General features: G+C 39.3%; 1 protein-coding gene across 1 annotated transcript in view; it reads left to right on the top strand.

Moving 5' to 3' along the window:
* LOC122793328 (protein RUFY3-like) overlaps positions 1–14,547 on the top strand; it is a gene marked incomplete in the record, with an annotated part of 2,132,439 nt that overhangs the window by 407,157 nt on the left and 1,710,735 nt on the right. The window contains 1 exon segment of the mRNA XM_044061223.1: positions 8,532–8,596. Coding sequence (XP_043917158.1) covers positions 8,532–8,596 — 65 coding nt within the window.

The raw sequence follows: 14,547 nt of genomic DNA, 5'->3' as shown, positions 1-14,547 counted from the left end.
TTATGGACTCAAGACCAGCTACACCTACACATAAATCTAAAGGAAATGCTGGGAGTAAAATTGGCAATCCAGACATTCAGACCATTTCTCCGAGAAGGTCAGTTGATGATAAGGACAGACAACACCACAGTTATGTGGTACATCAACAAACAGGGAGGCACACATTCATACCCTCTATGCCGGATGGCACTGGACCTATGGAATGTGGCTCTGAGCTACAACATTCAGTTACAAGCAATTTTTGTACTGGGAAAAGAAAACATTCTAGCAGACATATTAAGCAGGACTACCACGGATGCCCACGAATGGATGCTGCATCCGGACATCTTCAAAGCCATTACAAGAAAATGGGGACTCCCAGAAATAGACTTATTTGCATCCCCACGCAATCACCAGCTAAAGAAATTCTGCACAAGGACGTACCACCCACTTGCTTGGAAGGTGGACTCCCTATCTTTCAGTTGGAAAAGCCTGACAGCATATGCATTCCCACCACTTCCTTTGATGCACAAGGTGCTACTGAAGATCAAAGAGGACCATCCAAGGATCATTCTGATAGCCCCAGACTGGCCAAGGCAACATTGGTACCCATTACTAAGGAGCATGTCTCGGGAACAAATATGGACACTACCCCTGGTTCCATTGCTGTTAACACAGAACAACTACAACATCCTGCATCCCAGCCTGAAAACTCTGCAGCTGACTGCCTGGAACATTACATAAGATCAATTAACCCAAATTTATCACAAAGGGTTAAAGACATTATCCTTGAGGCTCGCAGACCCTCAACAAGAAAAAATGATGCAGCAAAATGGAAAAGATATCTCATTTGGAGTACTGCAAAGGGAGAAGATGTGTCTCTGGTAAACATAGCCAACATCCTGGAATACTTGGCAGAGCTCTTCCACACAGGCCTGTCCTATTCCTCCATCAAGATACATGCATCAGCTATTTCTGCAGAATACCGCTTGGATCCTCCTGTCTTCTCGCATCCTCTGCTCAGGCAGTTTCTGAGAGGAATCAAAAATGTAAAACCTCCTAGGAAACCACCATTGCCAGCATGGGACTTGGAACTTTGTGCTAGAAAAATTGACACTTCCTCCTTTCGAACCAGCAGCAACAGCAGAATTACAATACTTATCATGGAAGACTGCTTTCCTGCTGGCAATCACTTCAGCAAGAAGGGTATCTGAACTACAGGCATTAATGGCAGTGCAACCCTTCCTGATCTTCCATCAAGATAGAGTGTCCATGAGAACAAATCCTACATTTATGCCTAAGGTGGTATCCAGAGTATCTTTAAATCAGGCTATCCACCTACCTACATTCTTCCCCAACCCACAGAACAGGGGAGAAAGACTGTTGCATACCTTGGATGTACATAGACAGTTACGCTACTACCTGGACAGGACCAAGGGCAACAGAAAAAGTGACCAGCTACTGGTAGCATATGCAACAGGAAGGGAAGGAAAAGCAATTTCAAAACAGACAATCTCTAAGTGGATAGGAAATTGCATTAGATTTTGCTACTCCTACCATGGAAAGAAAACTCCAGAGAACATCAGGCCTCACTCTACAAGGGCTACAGCCACTACCACAGCTTTCTTACGAGGAGTGGCTACTAAGGACATTATAGAGGCTGCTACTTGGACCTCCATGCATACATTTGCCAAGCATTATAACTTACCTTTATACTCTAGATCTCGAGCAGGTTTTGCCACTGCTGTTTTGCAAGAGATCCTAACTACACCATAATCTCTTCTTCCTCCTCCCCTAGTTTGGCTATGGTATTCTACCCATTTGTAAGGACTGCAGATGCATCCTTGAAGGACATAGTACAGTTTTGTACCTACCATAAATGTAGATGTCCGATAGGAATGCATCTGCAGTCAGGATTACCCACCCGCCTTCCCCTCTGTGGTACTCCTAGGGTATTTGCCCATCTTATAGCTAGCTGGGGGGGTTCTATTATGGTGTATTTGTTTGTATATATGTACATACATGCTTATTTTTTGTGTTTGCTCTCTACTATTTGGAAACATTGGCATTTATCCAAATTTAGCCTTCCAAGAGGGCACCTGGCATCTGGGGCAAGAAACACTGAGGAAAATGGCGTCGGCTGATGCCTTTATACCCGAAGAACTGCAGCTATGATGTCGGGTGAAGTGCGACACCAGCCGAGGCCAGACCCAGACTTTGGAATCCGGCCGACCGAAGGGCTGCCTGACGACAGGACAACCCATTTGTAAGGACTGCAGATGCATTCCTATCGGACATCTACATTTATGGTAGGTACAAAACTGTACTTTTTCAAGCATAGTCTGCTAAGCTCAGTAGTTCAAGGCAGTTGAAGAAGCTGTCAGTAACCTCAGGCTGACATTTTATATTTTAGTATACCACCCCTTAGACCTACTGCAAATACAATCCCGGAACTCAGTGCACTACTACCGCACAAGTTTTAACAGCAGGACAATCATGAAAAAGAAAATAAAAAAACGACCACAGCACATCAGTTATGCAAGCGGTGGCTCAGATTGTAAGAATCCAATTGGTACCACCACTTGATTGAAGAAATGCAGACAGAGCTGGCTTTGCTGCAATCTGGAGAAAAGACAGGGAGCATTCAAAGCCGATTTTAACAAAAAAATCTAATAGGACCATCAGGTAACTCCACTCTAAATCCTAAGTTGAGAAGGTAACTGACAGCCTTCAGTTACTTTCTCAACTTATTTTTTAACACTAGCTTGAAATTATGGGCTATAAACTTACTTGTGCTGCAAGAAGGCACTCTGGGTGAACATGAAGGAATTCCTATCATGTCATAGCGCGCTTGGTGTTAAGTACAGAGGTGCCACAGGTCGGTACTCGGGGTTAATGAGTTAAAAAAAGATTGAAGAAAAAGCTAAATCTATGCAGACAGTTAGACTTTTTACAGGTCCAGCCTTCGAGGTTCAGTAGGCATTGCCCCTCCAAGCATTGGTCCTTTCCGGCCCCCTCCAGGCCAGCTCAGGCCAGACCAGACCCAGGGGGAAGCAGACCCCCCCCCCAGACAGCAGCCCCAGGGAATGCAGAGATCTAAGCAATGGAGTTCCTCCTCTTCAAAAACAGGGAGTGCTAAGCCACCCCCATATGGTAAGAACTCACATTGACTTTATACCTCCACCCCTTACCTCTGCCCACCTGCTTGTGCCCCTAGGAGAAAAACTCTCCGTCCATGAAAACAACAGGGCCTCTATTACCAATGACTGATGGGTCCTCAACATAGTGTCCCAGGGATAAAAATTTTATTTCCACACTCTGCCAACCCCAAAAGGGTTCCCAGATCTTCCTCCAAACCATTGGGCAGAGGCCAAAAAGCAAATCCTTTCCCTGCTCTCCATGAGGGCAATACAGCATGTTCCTGTAAACCAGATAGGCCAAGGTTTCTATTCCAGACTCTTCCTGGTACCCAGAGAAGAGGGCACCTGGCACCCAATCCTCAATCTATCCATTCTAAACACCTTTCTGGTGATACCAAAATTCATAATGCTCACCCTCCAGCAGCTTCATCCTATGCTTTCCAAGGATGCTTGGTTAGCCACCCTAGACCTAAAAGAGGCCTATCTATACATCCCAATCAGGGAATCTTGCAGGAAATATCTATGGTTTAGGGCAGGATCTATGCACTTTCAGTTCTCTGCTCTTACCCTTTGGCTTATCCACTGCTCCCAGAGTTTTCACAAAATGCCTGGCTCCAGCCATTGCTTTTTGCAGACAAAGAAATATTCAAATTTACCCCTACTTAGATGATTGCCTGATTCAGGCAGATAGTCAGGAAAAGCTGTTAAAGCACCTGACCTTTGTAAAGGACCTACTGACCTTCCTGGGGTATACTAGTAACGAAAAGAAATCAAAACTAGTCCCCAAACAAAAAATTGTATTCCTGGGAGCAAGCCTGGACACAGCATCTCAGATGGCATTCCTTACTCCAGGAAAATAAGCTTATCTGACAGGCTACTTCTTGCAACTAGCCACCAAAACCCAGTTATCCACAAGGAAAATCCTGCAAGCTCTAGGGTTCATAGTCTCCTGCATTCTACGCATTCCGTATGCCAGACTTCATATGAGGAAACTACAGTGGTACCTAAAATGCCTTTGGTGTCACTCAAGACCTGGAAACTAACATACAAATGATACCTTGTCTAAGGAAAGATTTTCTTTGTTGGGCAGTAGCATGCAACCACAACAAGGGATTTCCCTTCTCACAACTCCATGCTGGCCAGACTCTCACCACAGAAGCATCAGACCATGCCTGTGGTGCATACCTGGACGGCGGGTGCATTCAGGGCCACTGGAGCCCAAATCAAGTACATCTGCACATCAACCAAAAAGAGATGCTAGCTGTTCAGCACGCCCTGACAGCTTTCAGACCCCTACTCTCCCCGGGGCCCCTACTGATCAAAGCAGACAATACCACAGTGATGTGGTATATCAACAAGCACTGAGGGACTCACTCTTATCCTCTCTGCAGGCTCGCCATGACCCTCTTACACACTGCCTCAGCCATGCAACTACACTTGCTAGCACAATTCCTGCCAGGCTCCCTAAACTCTCTGGCAGACAACTTAAGCAGAAACCTGCTAGACCCACACAAATGGCAGCTAGACCACAGAACCTTCACCCTTGTAACCCAGAAATGGGGCACCCCAAAGGTGGACCTCTTTGCTTCCCACTCCAATCATCAGCTCAGCAAATTCTGCACCAGGGAACCTCACAGCAAGGCCTGGAAAGTGGATGCTCTATCCTTCTAGTGGGTAAACCTCTCTGTCTGTGCATTTCCCCCTCTACCACTCATTTCAAGGGTATTGCTCAAAATGGGGGAGAAAAAACCAAGGGCAATCCTGATTGCCCCAGACTGGCCACGCCAGCACTGGTACCCACTGCTGTGCAGCCTGTCACCCCTTCCTCCATGGCACCTGCCTCAGATCCCAACACTCCTGACCCAGAAGAATGGAGAATTCATGCATTCCCCCAATTGCAGACATTCAGCCTGGCAACCTGGCTTATTCCCTGACCCCTCCTTAAGCTGCCAGCCTAAGCAAACAAGTTCTACATGTTATACATGAGGCCAGACGCCCCAGCACTAGAAAATTCTATGCTGACAAGTGGAAAAGGTTTTGCACCTGGATCCAGGCTAAGGGAGCTGAAATAGCACAGCCCTCCCTACCTCTCATCCTGGATTACCTAGCAGACCTACTACACAGGGGTCTGTCCTTCTCTTCTATTAATATTCATGCCTCAGCCGTCTCTGCTCATTAAGCACAGAGCCCCCTCTCTTCTCACACCCTCTCATCAAATAGGCTAACAACTTAAGGCCACCCAGAAGAGCTCCTATCCCAGCTTGGGACCTTAACTTTGTGTTGGAAAAACTCACCCTACGGCCATTTGAACCTGCAGCTTCAGCAGAGTCAAAATTCCTCTCTTGGAAAACAGCCTTGCTTCTGGCCATCACTTCAGCTAGAAGAGTTTCAGAGCTACAAGCACTCATGGCTCTAGAGCCCTTCATCATTTTCCATGCTGACAGGGTCTCCCTCAGGTCTAACCCATCCTTCATACCTAAAGTGGTGTCCAGTGTGGCTCTCAACCAATCCATTAATTTGCCCACCTTTTTACCTAACCCACAAAACAAGGGGGAAAGGATTCTGCACTCTATAGATGCGCACAGATAGCTCAGATTCTATCTGGATAGGACTAAATCATTTAGAAAAACTGACCAATTGCTAGTCAGCATCACAGCAGGGGCAAGGCCATATCCAAACAAACAGTCTCCAAATGGATAGCACACTGCATCCATTTCTGCTACAAACCACCCCCAAAGGGGGTAAGGACACATTCCACCAGGGCAACCTCCACCACTGCAGCTTTTCTCAGAGGGGTCCCCACCAGGGACATCCTGGAGGCTACAACATGGACTTCTGTTCATACCTTCACCAAGCATTACTACTTGCCTATCTTCTCCAAATCCAGGGCAGGCTTTGCCACCGCAGTTTTTCAGGGCATCCTAGCCAGCCCCCAGTCTTCTTGACTGCCTTCACCTTTTTCTTCAGCTTTGGGAATCAACCCAAATGTGATGTCTGCAACAGTGAAACACGAAGAACATAGTACAGTTGTGTACACTTACCATAAATGTAGATGTTCGAGTGTATTCACTGTTGCAGTCCTGCCCCCCCCCATCCCCCTTGTCTCGCTATCTCTCTCTCTTCCTCTCTCCTTACAGGGAATTTTTGGAATTTACTTTCTACTGACTGTGTTCTTCCAACATAACCTAACTCCCTATTTGGGGGTTCCTGTCAGTTGGGGCAAGAAAAACTGATGTAATGGTGTCAGCTGTCTGATTTTATACCACTGATGACCTGACGTCAGTCCTGGATTGACAGCAACCGACTCAGAAATACTAAGCCTCTGGTATTCTGGCCGACTGAGGGCTACCCCTGGCAGGATAACCCAAATGTGATGACTGCAACAGTGAATACATTCGAACATCTACATTTATGGTAAGTGTACACAACTGTTTGTTTGTGTCTTTCGGCTTTTCCCAGTTAGGGGTCGCCACAGCGGAACTCCAGTCCGCTAATGATTGGCAGTTGGTTTTTACGTACCGGCTTGCCAGGCCTGACACACAACCTTCAACAAAGATACGCCCATTCACGCATGTCTCAACGCACAAGATGCTCTAGCTGAAAATCGAACCGGACAGCGTCTTACTGTGAAGCGACAAGGCTACTGTACTTTGTGTATATCCTTATTCATCTTATGCATATTAGTGTAACAGTAGGCATATTTTATTTATTTATATTATATCTGATTTTGGTATCTGCATTGCCTGCTTTAACCATTGCACTTGAACAGTGACTGAAATCTGTTGTTTTAGAACACTGGCTTACCACAGTGAATAAATGCAAATAACTAAACTCAAAGTCTCAGCTTTTACAAATTAAGTTATGTAAAGTTTAACCAAAGTAAACCTACAACTATAAAAACAATTATGCTGTTGTTTTTGCAGGGCACGTCCCCATGCGATCCTCACACCCCATGCTAATTAACAGTTTTCAGTTTGCGGTTGTACTTTAATTATGAAGAAAGTGTATATGCACAGAATGCAGGTAAAATCATTATTTGCCTCTTCCTTGACTTACAAATCCTCAAACTGAGAGTTAATGAGGAAGGGAGGGTGCAGGTATGGAGCTTACTTTTCTGCAAAAATAAACTTAGTGGAGTGTTTATATTTATAAGGTCCTTTTTGATAAACTTTCTTTAAGTTGGTCTTTCCTCAAGTTGTTTTATTAAGGAGGTATTCATTAAGCATGTTTTATGTACCTATCTAGAGCATATCGGTACTCAGACAGTATTGCATCAGAATTAAGACAGTCATGTATTTCTTCATAAAATATTTTTTCTCGCTACAAATGTGCAGGTAACTACACAGATATACATGAAATGACAGAAAAAAATGTGAGAGTATAAGTGCAGTCTGTAGGTGAATAGCATGACAAAAGTTTCTTGAGATTTTTTCTCGAGAATTTGAAACATTTTCATTGATATTCTTTTTGTTGGCAACAACCAGTAGACCTGCAAAGCAATGTTAAGCTGCTTATGTGTCTGACATATGGGTCATACCTAACAAATGTAATGTGCTCAGGCTGATAGATTCACTAAACATCAATTACACATCAGAAATGAAAATGTATAATTCTCAGAACATTATATTTTCTTTTAATAGAAGTAGTTTTGATATGCACACAGACTAATATCAGCAAATTTGAGATGTCATTTGACATAGCTCATGTGGAATATAATACATGCCTGAACATCAAAGAACTGTTCATAAAAATGTAAGAAGCTTTTAAAGCATTACAGAACTGCTTATTTCAGATTAATGTTGGAATGGCCATTAGAAATTTAAATATTCAGATTAAAACAAAACTATGGCCATCAGTTTTCTTCAGGATAACATTTAAAGATTGTCAGAAACAATGTATTTCTTAGAGAAAGTGAAATTTCATCTTTTTTTAATTACTGTGATATAAAATGTTAAAATTAAATATTTTAATTTGTATTCAAATGCAAGTACTCCATTGTCTTAATCTGAAAGAGCACTTGAGGCCTTTGTATATGTTCATGTCCCAGTCTAAGTACATAAAAATTACATTAAAATTGTGTGAATATTTTGAAAGAATTTATTTTTTTTAAAACGGGGATGATGGCTAGATAGAAATGGTCAATATTAAGGACATAATTTCCTAGACAAGTGCTTAAACTATGTTAATAATTTCTTTAGTGAATTTAAACCTAAATGGTAGGTTGACACAACCTGAGATCAAATGAAAAAAATCCTCTTCACAGACGAATGCTACAGTTTGATTTAATGTATGGATACTCTCACATAATAAATGTATTTAATTTAATGTTGTTTCTTTTGCTTGAGTGTTTTGGGCATTATCTGAAAATGGTCAGGGCAGGCTCATCTCAAGATCTGGATTTTGATTTTTCAGGTTGGTGTTGTAGACTTCTCTTTGTGTTTGAAGAACTGGAGTCAAGAGAGTAAAGCAGCTAAAGAGTAAGTATACTCAGATGTATAATCATCTAGTCAGTTTTTACTGTTTCATATTTCACAATTAGTCATGAACACTTTTCATGCATTACCCTATACTTATTAAACCTTTGCTCTCTGTCATTAGTCTTTATCTCCATTTTATGCAGCTACACTGTGGATTACTTCCTTCTTCTGTTTTGCATGCTACGTTCCTCTTCTGAAAAATGTTCATCCTATTGTTTTGTTTTTAGTTAGGTGGTTTATTCAGTGCTGGTACAGCATGACTGAATGCTTATAATTCTATAAACATAGAATAGTATTATTAGCTTAAGATAAAGCAGTCTTCATGGATAAGTAGGAAAAGATTTCAGTGCATAACTATACTGTTAGCTTAAAAAAATCACCATCAGACCACTGGCTGGATTTACATCTGTGATGCTGTGTATGTTGATTTTAGAAACAATTTTAGAGCTAAAGCCCACAATATGGAATGGAATGATTAAGTGTCAAATCCTAGTTTATCTTTCCTGGAAGAAAAATATTAGATCTTTCACAGTTTGTGCAATTGTGGGTATAGGAGTAAATGGTGGACCATGCATATGGCATACCACACTACTGTGATTTGAGCATTTCAGCCTCAATCCAAAGTTGCCCAGGCTATATAAGTATTCTGCATTTCCAATTTGTACTTGTCCATTTTATTGAGGGCTGCTACTGTATTTCTTCTTTATTTTTTTATTTTTTTTTTGTATTTTTGCAGTTTGAAAAATTTAAAGTACTGCTGATTTACACTGTACAAAAATTTATGGTTCTGTACTTCTGCACTGTGAATTCCAAGTTTGTTGATCATTTTACTGTAGGGTTTGCTCTGTCTTTTAAACTTTGATCTCCGTCATACTGTTGTTTTAGATTAAGATTTTGATTTCCGTTACTAGGTAGTTTGATAACTCACAGTGAGTATTTTTTTGATTGGCCAGAGGGCTAGTCTGTTTGTTGACTTTTTGTGCCGGTATAAACTCATTGTGTTAAACAAAAATCACTGCTCACCATGTAGTGGCTGTTAGACGTTCCTTGTATAGATCCATGTGCATAGAGATACAATTTTCCCTATAAAACTACTTCTGTAATTTCCTCAATGCTTGGTTGCACAGAGAACAAGTTTGCACATTAGGATGTACTGTCCTACAGTTTTGGTCATAGTCTTGATTGTAGTCTGCATTCTTACAGCACCAAGGCTAGCCAGCTGTATACCCCTCTTGTACCATCCCTTTGTAGATCAGATAATAAGGATCTGTAACTATAGATAAGCACTTTCCTGGTATCTCTACAGCCAGTTTGATGGATACAGGTGTCATGAGGCAGTGTAGCAATTCTCATATTTACAGACAACCATATAATCCTGAAACCGATATGTTATGTAAATAGTGTATTTGCGCAGTGTCACTGGAGGCAAGGCTCTCACATACAGGCATTTATAATACCAAAGTGATTGTCAAAAACACATAGACTGTACCTGCCATGCATATAATTCACCAGACACACAGACCCAGGTATGCTTAGACTGTTATATGCAATCTTCCTAAACCCCAAAGGCTTCACAGACATTGCACTTACAACAGATATTCTCAGCAACTTCAGAAGCACTCTACCAAAACAACACAGATACTCACAGCCACACTTCACAATGTCTCAGCTTCTAAATTCATAATGCAAGCAACCCAATATTTTCTCCATATGAGACTCCATTGTGAGATATGCAGATGTCCTACTCACCAGGCTGAGTATGAGAAAGACTGGAATTCTGGTCGACTGTTAAAAATGTGCGTGGATTGTAAAGCACTTTGTCATTAATGTTTAGGACACTAAAAAGAAGAGTAAGTAAAGCAATTTTTCTTCTTTTCATCATTTGCATAAATATTTCATGATGTAGATTGCATGTTATAAAATGGTTTTGTATAGTGTGCAGGCAGGGGAATTTTAATTGTGAGGGTGCCTTTTCAGTGGCTGCTGTATATATTAAATATATTAAGGTAAATACGTAGTTTTTCTTAACTGTACAATGTATAGAGTTTACACTGAAACAAGATAAGGAAGGCTGAACAAAAGCAAACATGAATATAGTTTGATCATGGGGCTACGTTGGAAAGTGGGGTGTAAAAGTGTACTCATTAAATTGTCTGTAGAATTAAGGTAGTAATGTCTCTTGTTTTCACAAGGGTGGATGCTTGGATTGATGTCCGTGTTTTGTGGTATGGATAGTTTTATTTTGAAGAAGACTAGACTTGAAAACATAAGACAAGATGAGAAAAGGCATGAAAAAATTGCAAAGTTTCTGTTAGTAAATGCTCTCTGTTAGAGAGACGAAGTTTGTAGCTGAAGACATTTAGCCAGGAGAAGTCTATACATTGTATTCTAAGTGAAATTTTCAAAGTTTCCTTTAAGCATCTGCAAACTTGTTAGCTGGTTTTGTTTTTTCTAATTGCTGACTACTTTTACTTGGGGATTAGCTGTCTATAGGTGCAAGCAATTAATCTTGAGAATTCTGAGTACTCTCTGCTTAGAGAAATGTAAAATTTAAAGGTACAGTGGCAACAAGTTCATTGAAAGATCGTCTGAAACTGGGGAAAGTGAATAAAAGTAGCCTCCCTGGCAGCCTTAATGTTTTAATGCATTTAATATAACAGTGCACAATTTCGTTTTATATAAAGGTAGCCAGTGCACTTTATTTCTTAGAGCTAAATGTTAATGGTTTTTAAATGCATGCAAGCTGTTTTTTTTTAATCTGGGAAGGGAATAGAGATGAGAAAAGTTCAGACAGCTGTCAGTGAAAATGGGAACACAGGCAGTAACATGTGCTTTATCATGGGTAACCTTAATTTCAAATTATGTAATGCCTGTGGGTACAGTCATTTATTTGGGTCCATTGCTTCTATCTGGAGGGTTAAACTTCATTTGTTTAATGTGTACATAGGTTTGTGTAGTTGTTCTAAGTTAATAGGAGGTAAGGAGTTCTGAAAATGTATTTAGTTTTTTTATTAAAGCAAAAAGTCTTGAAAAATGAGAGATAGGTTCAAATGGAGATGAGGAAAAAAACGTAGAAAAGATCAGCCTGCCAAAACTATGTGAGAATGTAAGACAAAAGTTGGAAATACACATTCAAAAGGACTGTCTTGTAATATTGGAAGCAATACCTTTCCATTGTAATGGCTACTCTGTCCATATTATTTTCCAGTGTAAATAGCCTTTCGGGTGTAGATAAAATGAAATAGTATTTTATTATATTAAGAAATATAGGGTGCAAATAGCAATGTTAAAGGATGCACATTTAGATAGAAATGAAAATGTGAATTTGACAAAGAAAGGATTTTAGATTAGATATTCATCTGAATGTCATGTTCAAAGGAAGAGGATAGGAGAGTAAAAATACTGTTTGCTAGAGGGTCTCCAGTAGTCATAGAAATGAAAGGGTACAAAGGTCACACAGTTAAACCATTCATTGCAAGAAAAACCCAACCAAACTAAACTTTTTACTGTGTGACACTTTAAGCCTTCTGTAGTGGAAACCCACAGGATGTATTCAAACGAACCCTTAAGGACATTAAGTGTTTCAGCTACACAGTGAAAGAAGAGGAAAATACAATAATGGTAGATTTGTGCTAGTAAGGAGCTATCAGCAATGGAGGAGGATTATGCTGGCATGTATTTATATTCCACCAAAAAATGCTATTATTTAGCTTGAGAAAATTAAGAAGAAATCTGCTTTCAGCAGGAAATGTTATTTATAGGTGGGGACTAGAACATGATTTGCAATAGTGAAGAGGTATCAGGGGAACCTAGAAGGAAAAGTTTAACAAAAGAGAGTAGATTTCTGAAGAAATGTTTGAAAATATTTGTTATGGAAAATGTAAATTCAGTAGTAGGAACTCTTGAGAGAATTTACGAAATTTTCCCAAGGTAAATAATAGGGCTAGACTAGACAGAAATTATATTTCACAGGAACACGTCCATTTAATTTAAAGCTTCAATGGACATACAATGACTATTTCAGATCATGCACTAATAAAAACTAACATAAAAATAAAGGTTAATGAAGTAAAAATTAGGCACTGGCACTTACCTTACTTACCTGTTAAAAAGAGAAGAATTTTAGGAATTGTTAGTGGAAATTACATGAGCGTTATTGGGGAAGATAGAAATTTCTTCAGAAGGGATAAGGTAGAGAGTGAGTGAGTTACAAAGAAAATAGAGTTTAAAAATAAGGCAGAAATAAAAGAAATATATGTTTAATGAGTATAGGAATTATTTAGAGGAGCTAACAAACATTAAAGAGAATATGGGAAATTTCACAGAGCAAGAAGAGGAGCAACTGCAACGTTGAAAAAAGGAAAAGGAATTTTTATTTTATTTTTATTTTTTATTGGATTTTCACAGACATGAGCAATATTAACAAAATTCAACTTAACAGATAAATTAACAAAACTATACACAATGTCCATAACAAATATTATCCTTAATCATCAACATTAGCACTTACTTTTCTAAATGATCTTTAAGCTTTAGCCAAGATAATTTCTGATGAGTAATATTTGCAGTTCTGTTGTATAAAGTTTGCAGTTCTTTATTACATACATTCTTTGATAGAGGAATTCTGAATAAGAGAGGATGTTTTTGTTTTTCCAATTAAATGTGATAACTTTTCTGACAATAGCCAAGATAGACCATAGGAAAGGCACTTGAGAAACGGGAATATAATCTGGAATTGAAACATTAAATAAAATCAATGAATTTTGTAACCTTACAATTGTCTGACCATAATGGTTTAGCAAATTTATCAAACTTTTCCCAGAACGGAGCAATCATTTGACATTTTAAAATCATGTGTTCCCAGTCAGCATTTAAATGATCACATCTCCTATGTCTTGAATTTTTTTTTAAAGGGCTATTTTGTGTGGTGTTAAAAAAAACCTTCTGTGTAGAAACTTCCATGTAAATATTTGCCAATAAGTAGGTGATGTGGAATTTCCTGCATATTTTAGGTACATCCTTTTATAATTTTCTGAGAATGTTTTCTTATTTATTTTTGTAGAATAAACCCAGTGAAGACAGATCAAAGCCTACTATTTCAGAGCTTTATGATTTATTTTTATGCGTATCATTGTTAATTTGAAAGAAAATTTCTAATAATTTGGGCATAGATTTAGTGCTCATACCTAATGACATTTGCAGATTTTTGCTTATAAATTCTCTAAAAGATTGTATATCTTGCAACTATTTTTATTTGTATTATATCTAGCTAAAAAGTCTTTCCACCTAAAAATTGAAATCAAATTTTTGATTATTTTGTTCAAGATTAGTTATTTTATCTACAGTAAAATATTCTAGACATCCAGTAGTATAAGCTATAGGGAGCATCAGGAGTAGGATTTGTTTATTTAAATGATTCCTATCCATTACTGTTTTAAATATTATGATTAATACCAAAAATATAAACATTTTTTTATTTATTTATTATACATTTGTTGACTGGGATAGTCCGACTGGATATATGTCCATTTTCAGCGGAGGCCCAGGGAGAAAAGCTCCAGTTACACAGAACATCACATATAAGAGTCAAGCATAATTATCAAAGTAGTTACAGTGTAGCCCTCTAGGAGGGTCTTACATTAGCCACTGTGTGTCACATTATACAAAACTAGCAGGATTACAACAAATTGTTTTGAGCAGGAAATGCATACAATACTGTAGGTACTATACAGTCACCTAAGATACACTTTGTGCTATAATGTACAAAAAAACAGCAGGATGCAGCAAACTGTTTTGAGTAAGATGTGCATACAGTACTATATAAGTAAGATAGTATATTTGGAAATTAATCCTGGTTGGTACAGGGGCAAAGCCAGTGTATATTAAGATACTGTTTGAGGCCTTTTTTGAAGAGACTTAGAGAGGGTTCAAGGGTAAGTGTGGAAGAAAGT

The sequence above is a fragment of the Protopterus annectens genome, chromosome 2.part0, assembly GCF_019279795.1.
Source record: "Protopterus annectens isolate FY-2018-M chromosome 2.part0, PAN1.0, whole genome shotgun sequence".
NCBI lineage: Eukaryota > Metazoa > Chordata > Ceratodontiformes > Protopteridae > Protopterus > Protopterus annectens.
Note: the sequence above shows the minus strand (reverse complement) of the source record. Positions and strands in the feature narration are given on the sequence as shown.